This window comes from Parasteatoda tepidariorum, chromosome 2 (genome assembly GCF_043381705.1).
Source record: "Parasteatoda tepidariorum isolate YZ-2023 chromosome 2, CAS_Ptep_4.0, whole genome shotgun sequence".
NCBI lineage: Eukaryota > Metazoa > Arthropoda > Arachnida > Araneae > Theridiidae > Parasteatoda > Parasteatoda tepidariorum.
The window spans coordinates 44,003,796-44,021,927 of NC_092205.1; the positions used below are offsets into that span (position 1 = coordinate 44,003,796).

The window sequence follows — 18,132 nt, forward strand, 5'->3', positions numbered from 1 at the left end:
GGGGGGGGGGGGACTTTGACAGTAAAAAAAAAATTGTGTTATTATCTTTGAATTCTTAATTTTCCTATTCTATTTTTAAAATTAAAATTTTCAATTTTAATTTTTTAAAAACTGTAATAAAATCTGTCGGCGTCGTCGGCATTAAGGCAGATGGGATGCGATTGTTCTTGTTTTCCAGTTGTGCCATCTATGGCCAAGAATTCGAATTCTGCCTCACCCATACGTCGCACTCGTTTATAGGGAGAACCTATTCATACATCCATTCATTCGTCCACAGATCGTAATTTTGATCTGAACCAGAATCTCCAATTCAGTACTCTCAGAGGTATTGAATTGTTACGGGAACATGGAGGACTTTGTGACCCGACAGATTTAACATGCATCATTTACTACACGGTGAGTCTTCGGCTGGCTGAATTCGAACTCCCAACAACAAACGTGACACAAACGTGAGTTCAGCTCCCTGGCAACCCGGCTATCCCAGCCAATAAAATGTGTACTTTAGCATATTGGGAGGTAGAAAAATCCGAATCAAACCTACAGAGTCGTTGACCGATATAGATAGGCCCTTTTTCTTTAATAGCTACTTTTGCAAACTTCTTTTTATTGGATTAAATTTTATTTAGAGAAAAAAATGACATTAGAAATAATCTACGACTATAAAAAGTTAATTCAACGATAAAAATAATACGTATATTTTTTTTTCTAATGGCAGGGACTGAACTTTTACGTTCTTCGCCTAGGAAGATACCAGAAGTATTACTAATTTAACGTTACCCAGTGGGCACCTGTGATCCACGGAGGCGAGCAATATTACCCACGCTGCTCTGCCACAGATACCTGTTTATAGGGTGTGCCACATTCACACAATAGAAAACAACACACAGAGCGAAACATCCATTCCCTGAGAGGGATTCGAACCCGCAGCCATTGGCTTTGCAGTCAGCCACGCTAACCGCTCGACCATAAAAATAATATAACCAGCATAAAAATATTATAAACATGTGACAAAATTTAGTAAAACATACTGACTTTAAGGAACTTTATTTTGAAAGAGTTTGGGTTGGCAAAATATAGTTAATGTATACATTACAATTTTGAAATATTCTAATTATTAAGAAACTCTCCTTCCAAAAAAATCTTTCCACCATAAATTGATGGATTCTGAAGGATCAAAGTTTTGAATGGAAACATTAATATTTTAATGAAAATTCTGTTTTCCAGAATCCTTCTTTATTGTTGAAGCAATCTAGTAATCTAGTAAAGCAATAAACAATTTGAAAAAAAAAAAAATTATGGGAAAAATTGACCGGTTACATATTTAAATTAACTCGCCACTTTTTTATGTTGACTATCGCCATGTGGTGAGTGGTAATTTTCATGTTCACCTTTAGCGAGCGTTTTAAATAATTTCGGAGTCGTTGTTAGTTCGTGAATATTGGCTCAGCGGTCATAGTTTAGGAGTCATAGTCATAGCGGTCATAGTTCGATATAAAGTTTACTAAGTTGAACATAGCTCAGCTATGTTCAACTTAGTAAACTTTAATATCGAATTTAATGAGCCAGAAGAAATGAAACCCCTGGATCAAACACAGGGGCAATCTCACCTCGCCTTCGCGATGGAGTTTTTGAGAGAAACTAAACCGTTTTAAGTAAATTTCTCACGATTAGCCCGATGACAAGGATTTAAGTTCTATTTTAAGAAAATGTTAAGAAATGCAAAATTGCTAAAAAATATATATCTTTAATACTTATACTTGCTTTAATTAACCAAAATAAAATAATATTTCAGCATTCTATTGACGCTCTAAAAACAAAATTTTCATCAAATACGTACTTTCATGAAAGTATTCTGAACTATAAAATTAATCGTACGTTCACCTTTTATAACTGAAAATGTTAAAATCAAATGCCTAGTTGTACAACACAAGAGACATTTATTTTCAGGCATTCTTTTTTTTTTATAATTATTTTTACTTCAAAAGTTTGTTAATTTAAATTCAAGTTAATGAGCGCAAGAATTCTCCTTTGAAAAATTTCATTTTATTCACCCTCTTTAAGAATATAGTAGCACACGAAACTTTTTCTAACGTCATTTTCTCTTTTGACGAAGCTTAATTATGGAATTATTTAAATAAGAGACTTAATTAAAATTGTAGAATTTGTAGCACGGAGCTATTTCAGTTAATAATTTTTACATTGTAAAACTATTTTGTGTATTCTAACAATCATGCGCTGTTATTTGATTGAATTTTTTTATTAATTGAATTTATTTTAATTTCTGAAGTTTATTCTCAGTCAATTTAAGTTCGCAAAATGTTCTTCCCCCATCTGAAAAATAGAAAAGAAAATTAAAGTGAATGTAAAACTTTTCACTGTAATTGATCTATCTACATGGAGGAAGAATTATTGTAAAATAATCGTACTGTATGGTACTAACAGCTTTGGTTAAAAAAAAATCATAATTTTGATAATAAAAACCAAAATATACGGTATTTAAACAGTTCATTCCGTAATTTTTTTGCTTGTATGGTAATGATTCACCGATGATTCTGACTTTCAAAACATAGTTCTTATCACCACACATAAATCAAATTTGAAAAATAAATTTTACTGAATAAATGGATTTTATGTCATGCTCCTAGGTATTGAGACAAAAATATCAAATTTTACCACATTTACTGAATTTTCTTTCACATTTTACTAAACCATATTTTAGTGTTATTGGTGTTCGTATTTTGTCAGAAACTCGATACATTTTACTGTATTTTGGTTGTTTTTACCGTGTTTTTTCCCCTTTTTTTTATGTAATGGCAATATAAGAAAATATACGTTTAGACAAATTAATTGATTCAACAAGTGAGAGCTAATTTTGACGAAGCGATATTAATATATTCGTTCATTAATTATATCCAAAAATATCTTATTACAAAAAGTGTTTCTTACAAAATTACCCAATTAAGTCATTTACATTTTATAATAATTTAAAATCTAAATTTTGCAATCATACGAAGTAAACTTTATATCATGAACCTCAACTTTATCTAAATATGTTTGGCACAAAAAATGTGTTTCGTAATTCCGTAATCCGTGATGGATTGTTGATCAAGCTTGTAAACCTTCTGAATTATAGTTAAGCAACTTAGTTTAACTTCAAGTTTATCCTTAATTAAACAAATTTAAACGTTTGCTCAGTTCAACGATGCGTTAGTTTTTATATCATTATTGACTCCTTTACATGGTTAGTTTAGGCTCTACTGCGGGGGGGGGGGTATATAAGCCTGAGACTCACATGCAGTTCACTAAAACGCTTTTAAGCTTCAGCCAGAAATATACATGCTTGGTATATTTTTTTAAAAAATTATAATAATAATATAATAATTTTTATGTAATATATATTTTATATTTATTGTATAGTATTTCAAATTCATTATATTTTAATTAGTTCCCTAATTATTGATATTTATGACAATAAATATCCCAAGCCAAAATGACCCAAACCAAAAAATTTGTTCACTCTCTGCTATATTACATCATTGGTAAAAATTCCTCCGCTATTTAAAGCTTTATTCCATGTAAGTGTGTTTATAATAAAAAATTATATTTATTAAAGTTAAAGAAGATAAAAGATGTTTATATTCTTTTAAGAATCTCTAAATACATAAAAGTACATCTTGTTTTTATGTTTATTTCTTACAGTAAAAAAAAAATCCCGTTTAAATAAATATTTCAAGTAAAATATTTTACAGCTAAAAATACCTTCATAATTTTTATTATTTTCATACAGATGATCAGAATTTATTTCGTTGATTAATGATTTTGTCATATGATTTTTCTGTCCAATAAGAATGTCTCAAAAAATAATAGGCAGTATTTTGCTTTTGATATATTGAGAAAAAATTGCTTTCATGAATAGAGTCAATGAACTTTCCACTGACTTAATTTAAAACAATCAACAAATTGCAGATTTAAAATTGAAGAGATTACAGATTTAAGATTAGAATTACAAATTAAATGGTAATAAATCTAATTTCCTGATAAATTACAACTTTCTCAAACATTAGGGCATCTTAAGCACATGAAAAAATTTGTATACTTTTACTATTCCTCATTATCGAAGTTTCCTCATTATCGAAAACAAGTTGATTTACAGATAAAGATATGTAATTCAAGAAACATTCATATTCATCGTTGAAGATGTATTCTTAAATCGTTGATAAGTATATGTAGTTTTAATTAAAAAAAAATTTTGTTTATCAAAGTATACAAATTTGTGCTATATTTGTGATTTCATATGTCTTAGTTATATGTGTTTTTTTGTGTAATGGGACGTAGCCCTCATATTTTTTTTTATATATTTCACTTAAATTGTACAATTTAAAATGTTTTGTGCTGAATTTTTATTCGCTTTTTATAGAATTTGAGAGAACGCACTATCCAGACGTTTTTGCAAGGGAAAGGTTAGCGGAAAAAATTTCCTTACCAGAAGCAAGGATACAAGTAAGTGTTAGTCCCAACATTTTCTTCTAACTTATCTAACAAAATCAGACAAAATTTAATCGGGAGAAAATTAAAATCCCCTAATTGTGTTAACTATGGAAACAGAATTTTTATTCCCTGCAAAATCTTTCCTCTAAAATTTTATATATTAAAACTCATAACATGGTTTGAAAAATTACGAATCTTTAAAAATGCTACTATTTCCATACAAGGTTGGTGCTAATTATAGTAATTGGATGATGTTTACTTGTTAGATGGTTCATTAAAGCTCCTAGCGTGTTTTAAAAAATCACGATCAAAACTTTTAAAATGCTGCGATATCCATAGAAAGTTGGCGCCAATTTTAGTGATTGGATGATGTTCACTAGCTGGATGGTTCGTTGAAACTCCTTGCACGTTTTAAAAGATCACGATCGAAACTTTTAAAATGCTACGATTTCCATACAAAGTTGGCAGTAATTTTGGTTATTGGATGATGTTCATTAGATGGATGATTCGTTAAAGCTCCTAGCATGTTTTAAAAAATCAGATCACCTTTAAAATACAATTATTTCCATGCAAAGTTGACCCCAATTATAGTAACTGGACGATGCTTAATTATTCGTTTCTTTTCGAATAACAGTCATTTTTTTTTCGTTTGAAGTTCAATGCTCTCGTTTTTAATATTACTTCGTAAGAAACTATTTTAATGAAATATTTAGTATATTTTCAAAGATATTTTCTAAATTGTTGTTGTACGAAGAAGAACCAAACTTTCAAGAACCCTACCACATACCCTCCCATAAAACTTCTCCATATTACATAGCTACAGCCAGTAGAAAGTTGTCGTTTTTTTTTACTCTCATATACGCTATGCTTTTTCGTTTGCTTATGGTTTGTCCATCATGTCTTTTGGCTACAATAGATTTATCACATATTCAGCGCCTTAGCTTCAATGCTTTTCTGTTGTATATATTTTGATATATAAAAACTTCCCAAGCAGACCAGGTGAAACAAGAGGCTTATCAAACTTTCCCTCCGGAGTGTATAAAAAACTTCCAAGCAATATATAGATAGACAGTTAATGCAAATCTTGTATTGATGCAATCTTTATTTCTGAGAGCTCGGTTTATGTTTTTTCAAATTGCTAAGAGCTTAAATTATTATTAATTGCTGCTTTAATTAAATTTTGATATTTTTTCCCCATAGGAAAAACAGTAGCAACTTCAAACTTTTTCACAGGATAGAAAAAATAATTATCTATTAAAATCTACAATGAATAATGCAAGAATTTTTTTTTTCATTTCGGATAACATAAGTTTAAATCAAATTCAGAGTTAGTTTATGCTTACGATATTCCCAGCTTCTGAATAGAACGCATAAAATACAGTAAACACACTGAATCTGTTTAAAAATCATTTCAAAATGTTAAACATTTGATTATGTTGTTTATTTATGATGTTGAACGTTCAAAATGTTTCAAATGTTGATTTTTCAAAATGTTAAAGGCTTAAATTATTAGTAATTTATTATTTGCTGATTTAATTAAATTTTGAAATTTTGTTTCCACATAGGTAAAACAGTAGCAAGTTCAAACTTTTTCTCAGGATAGAAAAAATACCTATTCATTAAAATTAATGCAAGTACTTTTTTATTTATTTGTTTTTTGTAGGTGTGGTTTTCAAATAGAAGAGCGAAATGGCGGAGAGAAGAGAAACTACGAAATCAAAGGCGAACCGTAGATCAAGTGAGTGCATCATCCGTTGCAACACCAACCGCTGGACGGTTGCCATTGAACGGTACTTTTGCAAACACAATGTATCCCTCTCTTGGACAGCCTATGGGTGCAATGCCAGACTCATATAGGTACTCTTTTAAAACTATTATGTTTATTCATGTATTCTTTGCCGGTTGAACTTTTTTTAAAACTTGCTAGTGGAATGCAAATTTAATTCATATCGCAATTACGACGATTTGCGACAGCTTAATTTCAAAATTCAGGTCAATATGACAATTGATGAGCTTAATAGAGAAGAATATGTTCAGTAAAGATTTTTCGAAAATTGTCTCTAAAAGCGTTATAAATTTCTTGCAATTAACTTATAAAAGACAAGATTAGCTCTGGGGGTAAAGCCCTTATCCTACAATGAGGTAATCCCGGTTCGATTTTCTGCGATGCTGTCCAGCGATAATTGACCGATGATTCGCATATTCCTACTGGTACTCACCGATTATAATTCTGAAGAAGAGTATTCCCAATGTTGTGAGATATATATTGTGGTTTAAAGTCCCCTTGCTATAGAGCTAGTAGTGGTTTACCATTTCGTGTAGCTCAAAAGTAGGTCAGTTTCACTAAAAGTCTTTAACGAAAATCAGTTTCTTTAAGAAGTTTCCTTGCATTCTGAAATCGGTTGAAAATTATAAGGATACAATTTTAAATAATATTATATCCTAATTCAGATGTGGAACACCTGTTAAAATATTATGTCCTAATTCAGATGTGGAACATCTGTTAAATTTTGGTTATGCAGAATTAGTATCATAATGTACTCAAATCCAAAGTTTCTGTCTTTTTAAAATATCACTTAATATTTCATTCCACGAAGCCTTTAATTATCACTAATTTCTATATTTAATTTTAGTTATTAATTTTATATGAGTTTGTCAAATGCTTTTTCGTGGATTACATTTCGGGTATTTTATATTCATTTTAGCACACTCCATTAACGAATAGAGAAACATTAATATCAGATTTTGATAATTCCTTTCCTGTATTAGATTATTATTTAGATATTGATTTACATTGCTGAGTAAAATTTATTATTCTTATTTTTATTTTAACTTGTAACATTTTGTCAAGTTGATCCTAAATACATTAAGGTCTATTCAACCTTTTGCAATGATAAAAAAGAGCGGTTACTAGTGCAATATATTTTTAGCATATTACAGGCTCTTTTTTTATGACGATATGGAAACAATTAAGGAAGTAGGTCAGGAAAACAATTAAGGTCACTCATATACATTTTGGCGTATGAAGTACTAAGCATAATTTGACTCACCGAATTTTCATTAAACATATTTTTCTTACTTTTTTCCTTATTTTGTATTAATTTACGTCAAAAAAGTACAAATTTTATATTTAGCATTTTAATAATTTATGGTTATGCCATACAGCATGAAACACCGATGTCCTTTTCTGCGTGGAAGGTAAACTCTTCTAAACACGACTGATTTCAAATTTGCATTTATTTGCAATTATTTAAATCTAAGAGAAACAGTTATTCATCATTGAAATTTCTTTAATCTACAAAATCAATTATTGATACATTTTTTAATTTGAATGGAAAAAAGGTAAGTATGAAGGTTTCTTTTCAATATAGTATAGTATAAAGGTTTCTTTTTAATATAGAATAGTCTAAATCAGGGGTTTTCAACTTACATGAGGCCGGGGGTTGCAATTAAGAACACCAGTCAAATGGCGAGCCGCAACTTCATCAAAATTTTATATATGACTCTTTTATGTTTGAAGGAACATTAAATATTACTGTAAGAATTTTATCAGGTTGTACAAAACGAAAGTATTGAATTACAAATTAAAATAAGAAGTAGATTTTTGCATGAGAAATAAATTTTTTTGCACAGTTAGTATGTTAAATTTCACAGAAACGAAGAAATTAGTTTTTTTTTTTTAACGAAAGAAAAGTATTTTAAACCCATATAGATTTTTTTCGAAAATTGTCCGCAAAAAAATGACAAATAATATATTTTAGTTCGCGGGGCACAAAAAAGCTTCGAGGGCCGTATGTGGCCCTCGGTCCGCCAGTTGGTAACCACTGGTTTAAAGGTTTCTTTTCAGTATAACAGTCTAAAGGTTTCATACAGTATATCATATAACAGGGGTGGCCAACCTGTGGCTCGCGAGCCACATGCGGCTCTTTGAAGGGCTATTTGTGGCTCTCGATAAATATACCCGAGTTCCTTTTCATTTTTGTGCTATTATATTTTAATATTTTTCTGAACCCATTTGAAATTAACATAATTCAAGGTGAGTTTTCCATTTCCAATATACTTATGACCCAAAAAGCATCTGAAGAATTAGAATTAATAGAGATGCAAGACGATCAAGCTCTACAATTAAAATATAAGTCGACGTCGATTACAGAATTTCGGAAATTTGTTCCAGAATCGAATTATCCTGAATTAAAAAAGGCTGCTTGTCTAATTATTTCAATATTCGGAACAACGCACTTATGTGAATCATTTTATTCCATTTTAAATTTCGTGAAATCCAAACACCAATCAGTATTAACTAACCAGTATCTCAAAGAATTACTGAGAATTGCTATCACCAATTATTCACCAAATTTTAAAGAATTGTCAAGATAAGTAAAATAAATGTGTTTCATTTTTAATATTTAAATTCAATACATATATTTTGTACTTTTATTTACATGTTTTCAATAAATATAATTTCTGTAAAATAAAATTTTTAATACCTTTTTTGCATACCTTTTAAATAAATATTTAATTGCGGTTCGCGAAAAATTTCAAATTTTGAGAAATGGCTCGGCTATCAAAGAACTTGGCCACTCCTGTCATATAAAATAAAGGTTTATCACATAGTTTGGAGGTTTATCTTATAAAGTAGTTTCATATGGTATAAAGAGTTTTTTAAAAACTATTATGCGAAATAAAGTGTACGATCTTTTCAAGGGTAACTAGAGTATCTAATCCTGAACAAAAAAAGAGTTTACATTAATTTCAGCTAAAGTACTCATAACAATAGAAAGACTAATGACTTTTAATATACTTTTCTTTTTATGATTATTATAGTAATTAATTTGAATTCCAAATATTTCATATAATAAAAGTGATAATTTTCTAAGACAAATATTGATTTTACAGCAAAGACATGTCTTCATTTTATAGCATGGCTCCGGTGTCTGGCATGACACCGAGTTCGTGTCTACAACAGAGAGACCCTGGAGCTTATTCATATATGCTGCACGATACGCTCAGTCTTGGTGCCTATTCTAGGGCGTCGTGTACACCAGCGCAGCCTATGAATACGCATCCTTCGTACGCAGTCAGCGGAGCTAGTCCACATAGTGCAGGTAGGTGTCTTTTGATTCTGAAAAAATTGTTTTTAATTACCAACATTTAGAATTTAATACTTTTAAAATTGGAGCATCACGGTTTCCCGAAATTGAGCAAAAATGTTTTGAAATAGCTCCAAAAAAAATAATAATTCAAAAAACGTCATGTATTCAAAATTAAAACATTATGAGCTCATTTTTGAACAAAATGATGTGGAGGGTCTCAAAAATGATGCGGAGGGATAAATATGTGAGAGAGATATTCGTTTGGCAGTGACAGTGTTTACCCCCCATTCACTTAAAAGTTTTTAAGATCTAGGGAAATAAGCAAAAATTGGAATTAAATTTATCTATCTCCTGATTAAGCTATTGAAACCATATATATATATATTTTTTAAAAAAAGCAACTCTTTGTACTATTAATATTATAAATTAGTATGTCATGATGTGTCATTGTCACGTCCATTATATACAGATTCCTAACTCTCCCTGGACTGGGGTATAAAAATATGGTAATTAAAGATTCCTACTACGAATCTGGAGGTACTTAGTTCGAATCCTGCCGGCAGCCAACGATTACCATTCTCAATGAATATCATCTTTTTGGACTATGCATTTTCCTCAAAAATGAGTATATCTGCTTCAATTTTGAATACGTAGGGTTTTCAATTTTCGACTATTATTTGTTACAGCGCTATTTTGACACATTTTGAGAAAACCTCTTTTATAGTGCAGATATTAGATATAAGGAAAAAGTAAATTATTTTAATTCCTCTAGGTCCTGCTTGACAGATACAATTATTTTACTCGAAATTTTTCTTTTCTTAAAGTTTATTATTAATTAATTCAATATTTACTTAGTGATTTAGGCATGTTAGATTTTCCTTTAGTATTTCATGGAAGTATTTTATTTAGCATTTCGTTTTCTTGCATAGCATTTAAAAATTAAGGGTACTTTCAAATTAAACATTAGTATTTTATGGCAGTTCTTTATTTAGTATTTAATTTTCTTTCATATAATTTAAAAAGTAAGAGTAATTTTAAAAGGAAATATTAAGTATTTTATAATAAAGAATTTAACCAACAAATCTGCTAATCTATTTTTCTTAGCAACGCATAAAGTAAAATGGAAATACAAATAGTGATAATGTTTAATTGAATACTAAATTTGATTACATGTGAAAAAGGGGCGTGATTACTTTAGAAAAAGTATCAAATAATTATGTCCCGCAGTGGACTGATAGTTAAGACACGGTTCCCAGCAGATCACCGAAGTCAAGCATCACTGGCTACGGTCAGTGTGCGGGTGGGTGACCACTTGGATCAGCCTGCGTGGGGATCGAGGGTGTGCGGTATTGGTACTCGTTAAACTGTTCTACCGTAAAGTGCTCGACTTCGCGTGCAGGTCATCGGGCTACCGAAGCGAGGGTGCCATCCCCTCCACAGAGGATCAAAATTGGGATGGCATGTCTTCGGATCATCCTCAGGGATGTTTCCCAGCCCGTCGGCAATAGCCCATTGTGCAGCTCTAGTGCGACGTAAATGAACAACAACAACAACAAATCAAATAATTATTTTTTACTCATTTTATTGAAATAATGAAGATATATTGAGTTTTATATCGCATATCTTCAATATCGATTAATAATAAAGTCGCAACAATATCGAGTCGTAAGTCGCAACAATATCGAGTTTTTGAAACTTATACGAATCTCTGGTAGCAAACTAGCGTACGTTAAGCAAAATCTTACCGAATTTGCAAATTTATCTTCAAATAAAATATTTATCTTCAAAACAAAAAGCTTTAAAAATATCTTTAAAAAATTCTTTTTTTTCCTTTCAAATTTCAGGTGTTATATCACCTGGAGTTACAGTGCCCGTGCAGGTTCCCGGACAAACACCCGATATTTCAGTAACGAGTAATTACTGGCCGAGGATCCAGTGACAAAGGGACTCCAGTGGTCGCCATAAATGGTCGTCCAGTGGTACTTCTCAAACACAACAGCAATCTCAACAGCAACAACATCAACAACAACAGCAAATATCGCAACAACAGCAAGATATGATAAATGATCGCAATCTTTCGATTCTTGATGGTCTAAGGTTAGGTGAATCGCACTATTTGCATCCTCTTTTCCTTCATCTGGCTTCTGGAGTAGAAAGAAATTCATCTTGGAATACACCTGCCTTAGACCACAGTGCATCGACAGAGCATGATGTCCAAGAATCAAAAGCAAAAATAGAGGAAGACAGCAAATCACATTCCGAGCACGAAACATCTATAGTTCATAATCTACCGAAAGTTTTATAGCTACAATCAAATACTTAACTACTGTTTCATGGGATATAACGCTCCAATCAAGTTCTGCAGAAATTTGTCTAAAAAATTAAATGTGAGTTTTTCTGAACTCTGTTTTTAATTAATTTTGAGTATCATCTTGATATTAAATTGTACTTAAGTTGCACATACATGAAATATATTTGATGAGGGACCATTCAAATATTACGTGAACGTATTTTAGGCGAACTTGAATCTCGCTCCATCGTCAGCAAAAGAAAGTAAATTGCAAACCACAATCCCTTCGCTTAAGCAAGATCTTTTCCTCTCGTCAAAATGTAATGTTTCACACAAAATCTAGTTATGTCTGAAATTAAAGAAATTTAGAAATTAAAAAAATTGGAAAGAATATTAAAAATTAAAGAAATTTAGTGTCTTCCATAAACATTGCTCATACTTTCATTCCTTGCCAGAGTAAGAAACGAAATCACAAATTTTCCTGCTCCTTATGCGTTCACGTTATGTTTGAATAGTTCCAAAGAACAGAATAAAAGTGCAAAAAGTTTGATATTAAAATGTGAATCTAAGCATGATCAGATAAACAATATTTTAAAACAAAACTTTTAATTTAAAATTGCTTATTAAAACACCTTCATTGTCAATATCTTTTCTTATGATAATCCCGAATCTAAAGAATTTGATGAGAACAACTGAAATTTTCTTTATCATATGAGCCTTGTAATATTCATTTTATTAAAACACCATTTTACTAACACAGCAAAGTTTAAGGCACAGCTTTATGTTTAGTTCAATTTATTGCAGTTTGAAGCTTTTATATTTGTACAAATATAATAAAAAAATTTAAACTTAAATATTTTAGTGATTGTTTTTAAAAATATTTAGCTACAAGAATTATTACTTACAAGAATCATTATTTTCAACCTCCAATGGAATCAAAAATAAATTATAAATTGAAATTGTTACCAAAAGTTGAGTAAAAATTTAATTACTCTTTAACGTAATTGCCAGAAAGATGTATCAAATTTTCTTATCACTAAATAAGCTTCGATATCGGTTCTAAACAATCTCGCTAGGCGGTGAGTTTTAAATTTCTCGTTGGTCTCACATTAGTGGCACCGTTTATTAAAGCAGAGATTGTGAAGCTTGTTTACTGACACGACAATTGTCTGAATCTTGATGTCAACTAAATAAAAAAATAATTACGTTTTTCTTAATTTTTGGTAATAATTTCGTGTTTGTATATATTTTTAATTAATTTTATGATGCATCAAAATTTGAAAAAAAAATTACCCATATTTTTATGGAATTCGCAGTTTATGTAATTGAATGCTTTTCTTTTTAACGACGTTTGAGATTATTATTCGAAAATTTCCCCAATGTTTATTTTCTTAAAAATGTAAAATATGAAAAGCACACTTTTTTCAGATTTATTACCTCTTTATCTATAGCTGGCGCTATCTTTCTTGTCTTATTTCGGTAACATATCATGTCTATTTATGTAAATTGTATATTTAATTATAATTTAAAAATGCATCAGAAAACAAACTGTTATAATAGCTTAATAGTGAAATGCAGTCGTAAAAATTTAATAATTCTAACAAATATTTGGAACTGCTGTAATCATTAATGCATAAAAAATTGTTTGGGAAATATTGTACGGAGAAAAAAATTCTGGTAAAATTACCGTAGAGAACGGTAATGACATTTCTGGTAAAAAAAACAGCATAATTCTGTATAATAAAACCAAAATATGCGGTATTTAAATCATTCATTTGGTAATTTCTCTGGGGAGTGCAGAACTCTTCTCCGGAAATTCTGGTTTCCGAAATTATAGTTCTTATTACTACACATTTAGTAAAAAGTATAAAACTGAAAAATAAATTTAACTGTATTAATGGTTCTTATGCCGTGATCTAAAGCATCATGATAAAATTACCAAGTTTTACCACATTTATCAAATTTCATCGCAGATTATAAAACCATATTTTATAGTTAATTTTACCGAAATCATTACCAAAGCGTTTCGGCAAAATTACCGAGCTTTTTGGTGTTATCACACAACCGCTAGAAGCACGGTAAATTTTGCCATGTTCTGGTAGTTTTGACCATAATTTTTTTTTCTCAACGTGGTATAATTAGTGCTATCGAAATAAATAGTACTTAATACAAAATTTACGTAAATTAATTTTAATATCTATATAATGAGCAAAAGCAATTTTCGATTAATATCCAAAAACTTAAAAATTCAAAAAAAAAAATTATAAAAATTCTAAATATACATTTTGAAAATTATGAATCATTGCATTGTTTATCAATGTTTGAATACGACAGATAGTCATTATTAATTCATATACAAAGCATGGAATGTACTGTGATGATTATAAGCTGTAAGTTAATTTTCATATTAATGCTCACTGCTAGTCATATGAGTCACCAAAAAAGTGATATTAAGTGATGAAAACAGTATACCAAAGGGACTATAGGATATTTAGGACCAAAGTTACCGAGAATGTGAAAAGTATATTTTGTGCCATGTCGTCAAATGATGACAAATCTTTGTATACATTGTACTTAATATTTCAATGTAATATATTTAACTCTTCCATTTAAAATCATCAGTTCATTATAATAAAATGAAAGCGCGATGGCAATTAGCTGTTCTTCCTTGAAGATTCATGGTTGTATTATGTTGCTATTTTAAAACTGAATCCTAATTTTATAATGATAATGATAATAATAATAGTGAAATAAGTTGAATGATAAAATTCAAGCCCTGAATTGATTTCTATTTCTCAGTGTTGTTTAAATATTCGTTTGTTTAGTGGCCTGAAAGTAAAGTTGAAAACTCCTCTTATGTAATCTATAATTATTTTTAAAATAATTTCTTGATAATGATATTGGAATATAATATTCATCGAGCTTATAAACTTGTAGTTTTTATTATTCTAGGTTAAAATCTGCCAGAATAATACATCGCTAGGGTAAATCACGGATCAACAAAATATTGTGAGAAACAAAATCTTTTGTAAAAAAGAAAATAATAATAGCTTATACGAAATCCCATACAAACAAAATTTAGGTGGGTGATTACAGCAATGACAAAATAAAGTGAAAAGAATTCTAATTTGGACAGTAGGGTATGGTTTCCTCTATCTTAAATGTTAAAACTATTCGAGGTTTGCAGCGCATGCACGAAACTTTCCCCACTGATCACCGTATCCCTTGCTAATTTACAGTTCAAACCGCCTTTAATGATTCGCTCTCATTTTTGGAGATTTTCCTCTTGGCTGTAGTTGGTCTCAATTAAAATGCAAGCTTTTATTTAGTTATTTCTTTTTGAAAAAATGCTACTTGAACTTTAAAAAAGCAAAATAGAATTGAGTTTTTATTTATTTATTTAATAGAATACCAACCAGAAGAGTGGGTCGTTTAATGCCATGGTATTGGAAATTAGCTAACCATTTAGGGTTAAAAAAAAAAGATTAGCGTTATGCAAAATCTCTCTATTATCTTACTTGACAAAGCACTCTCGTATGATGAATAGTCAGCTGAATTTATTGTGAAAGAAGTAAGTCTCTCACTTTTAATTTGTGGTTTCCGCATTTCTCCCCCCCCCCACCTCGCAATATCTTGTTTTTACATTTTTAACTCGTGAAATAAGCTATGCCCATGCAAAATCTTGCTTTGCACAAGAATTTGCCACAAATGCGAGTTTCTTTCTTTTTTTTTCTTCTCTTTTTCAATGCGAGTGTGTGCTTGCGTGGAAATCTGTCTGCATTGCATGACGTTTTTTCAGAGCGAGGTTTTGTTAGTGTGAATTTTTATTTGACAAAGATTCTGTCTGCATGGCATTCTGTCTATGCTAAATTTTGTCCATGCAAAATTCTGCAAGCAAACACTAATTTATGCAATATTTTGTCCTCGTGAAATTTTGTTCTCGCGATTACCTGAGGTCTGCAATTTCCGCCATTTTCATCTTGAATTCTATGTTATATGCGGTATATGATTGCAATATCAAAATGTACAGCAACATCTCAACTCGTGATGATCTAGATCGATTTCTTTTTTAAAAAAAATATTAATTTATTGAAATCGCATAAAAAGAAAGAAATCATTTATAAAGTTAGTTTTCGAATAAAAAAGAAGCTTTAAACTGTATTAATGCAGCTTATCTTAAAGTTTTATTTTGTCTACTTATAAACTCGATGGTATTATTAAATAGAAATATTTCTTTATTGAGTAATTGAAAACTGGGAAATCTAAGAAATGTAACTCCATTAAATAAAATTTAATTTATGCGCTTGATAAATTTTATTGGAAATTTTAATCTATGTTTTATTTCTTTTAAAAATATTACATTACACTATTTCTTTAAGAATTTTTTAGTAAATATTTCTTAAAATATTTTAAATATATAAAATGGTAATTATTCTTTATTTATAATAATGTGTTGTATTAAGAAAAAATAAAAAAACTGAGCCTAAACATGAAAAATACGCATTTGAAATGTTTTCCATTTATTGTTTTGTAAAATAATTTTGCAGACATTAATTATGTGTTGATTATTTTTCAATTATAATTCTCATATATAAAGTGTGCTATCATTCAAGACATGGGTTCATGTTATTTAAATGTACTATTTTTAATGAAAAATATTAAACTAATGCAATAAAGTGAAAAAGTGTATAATAACTATTGTTAATGAAACAATTCTACACAATCAGAAGTAGCCACAAATTATCTATTTTTTTTGTTTTAGTTTTTTAGAGTAATTGAAGATATCTATCAAATATTAACAAATAAATTTTTAAAAAAATCCTTTGATCAGAAATTGTGGAAAAAACTTTAAAAATAAATTTTTATCACAAAAATTAAATTGCACTTTGTTGAATTATTTTTAGTTTTCAACTTTGATGACATCTACAATTATAGGGTTTCAAGTTTACTCTATGGAAAAATGTTGATTTAACTATTTACATTTATTAAAATTAAAATTTTGTAATTATAGCAAATGTAGAAAAATAATTAATGTATAAAAAAGACTAATTTGTGGTTACCACTGCACATAAGTATTGCTTTCTGAAATCTTTATAGAAATAATTATAATACTAATAATTATATTTTTTTATTTACCAATTACTGATTATCTGTAAAAATACGATTTGCCTAAAAATTAATATAAATAATTTCTAAAACAAATATAATTAATCTTTCACATAAAACTTAATGTTATATATTTTTTAACTATTTTATCAAACATATTTAAATTAATGCATTTTAACAAAGTGGTTCTTAAATCTTGAGTGCTTATTTCAGCGTATTGGCAAATTTAACCTATGTAAATATTTTTTTTGTTAAAGTCTATCAAATATTTTTGTTATAAAAATGCAAGAAAATATGTTAAACTATTCATCTCCAATGTAAATATTTATACACTTGAAAAACATAATAATTTCGAGTCGATTAAATTTATTGAAATTTATTTCTTGCAAAATTTGTTCTCTTTTTTTTAAAAAAAAAAAACTTTTTGCATGAAAAATTTATTTTACATAAATGAAAAAGAGAATAATTGGTTTGAAATTTTCATGAAATTTAACAGAACTTTGTACGAAATGGAAATTTTTTTATAACATTACTTTAAAATTATAAATTGAGTTAAATTAAATTTCAAAACAGGCCACTGGCTATTAATTGCTATGGGACTTGCATGGTTTGCAATAGGTTTAAATGCATTTTAACATACTGTAATATTTTTGAAATATCCATCCGCATAAGTAATTTTTTTTGTTAATCAATAAATTATAATTTATACTTTTGTTTACAAAGTAATAAATATTCATCAAGTAATTTTATAATGAAAATAGATCTGTACGCAGTGAAACTCAGTAAATTATTAGTTTTGAGTAAAGAAATCTTAAGAACCTTAGTTTTGAAACCAAGTAAATTATAAAATGTGGAAATGTTTAATTATTAAATGTAATAAATAAATCATATCAAATAAAATTAATTAACTCATCATGCTAATTCAAAATGTTTAATGCTCATAATTTTTTGATTCAGGCAGGAGTTAACGTGTTTGTAAGCTGAAAAAAATACTACTTTGTTTATTTGAAATATGTTGCGAATATGTTTTTCTGATATGTAAAGCTACAGTCAGAATATATTTATACAAACTGATTACTGGTTGTTTAGTGTATAAAATCTATTATTGTACAGTTTACAGAATAAATATTGTGTAAAAGAATTGTCCGAAAGTTG

The 18,132-nt window shown here is 29.0% G+C and overlaps 1 protein-coding gene across 4 annotated transcripts in view; it reads left to right on the forward strand.

The window, feature by feature from the left end:
- Positions 1-12,252, forward strand: part of LOC107441893 (paired box protein Pax-6) — an 85,699-nt gene extending 73,447 nt beyond the window's left edge. For 2 of the 4 annotated variants that reach the window (XM_043042665.2, XM_043042667.2), the window contains exons 6-9: positions 4,418-4,500; positions 6,152-6,345; positions 9,385-9,593; positions 11,426-12,252. In XM_043042665.2, coding sequence (XP_042898599.1) covers positions 4,418-4,500; positions 6,152-6,345; positions 9,385-9,593; positions 11,426-11,520 — 581 coding nt within the window. In that variant the 3' untranslated portion in view covers positions 11,521-12,252. The remainder of the gene's footprint in view (positions 1-4,417; positions 4,501-6,151; positions 6,346-9,384; positions 9,594-11,425) is intronic. The other 2 variants (XM_043042666.2, XM_071177514.1) reach the window with 1 other exon arrangement.
- Positions 12,253-18,132: the final 5,880 nt, after the last annotated feature.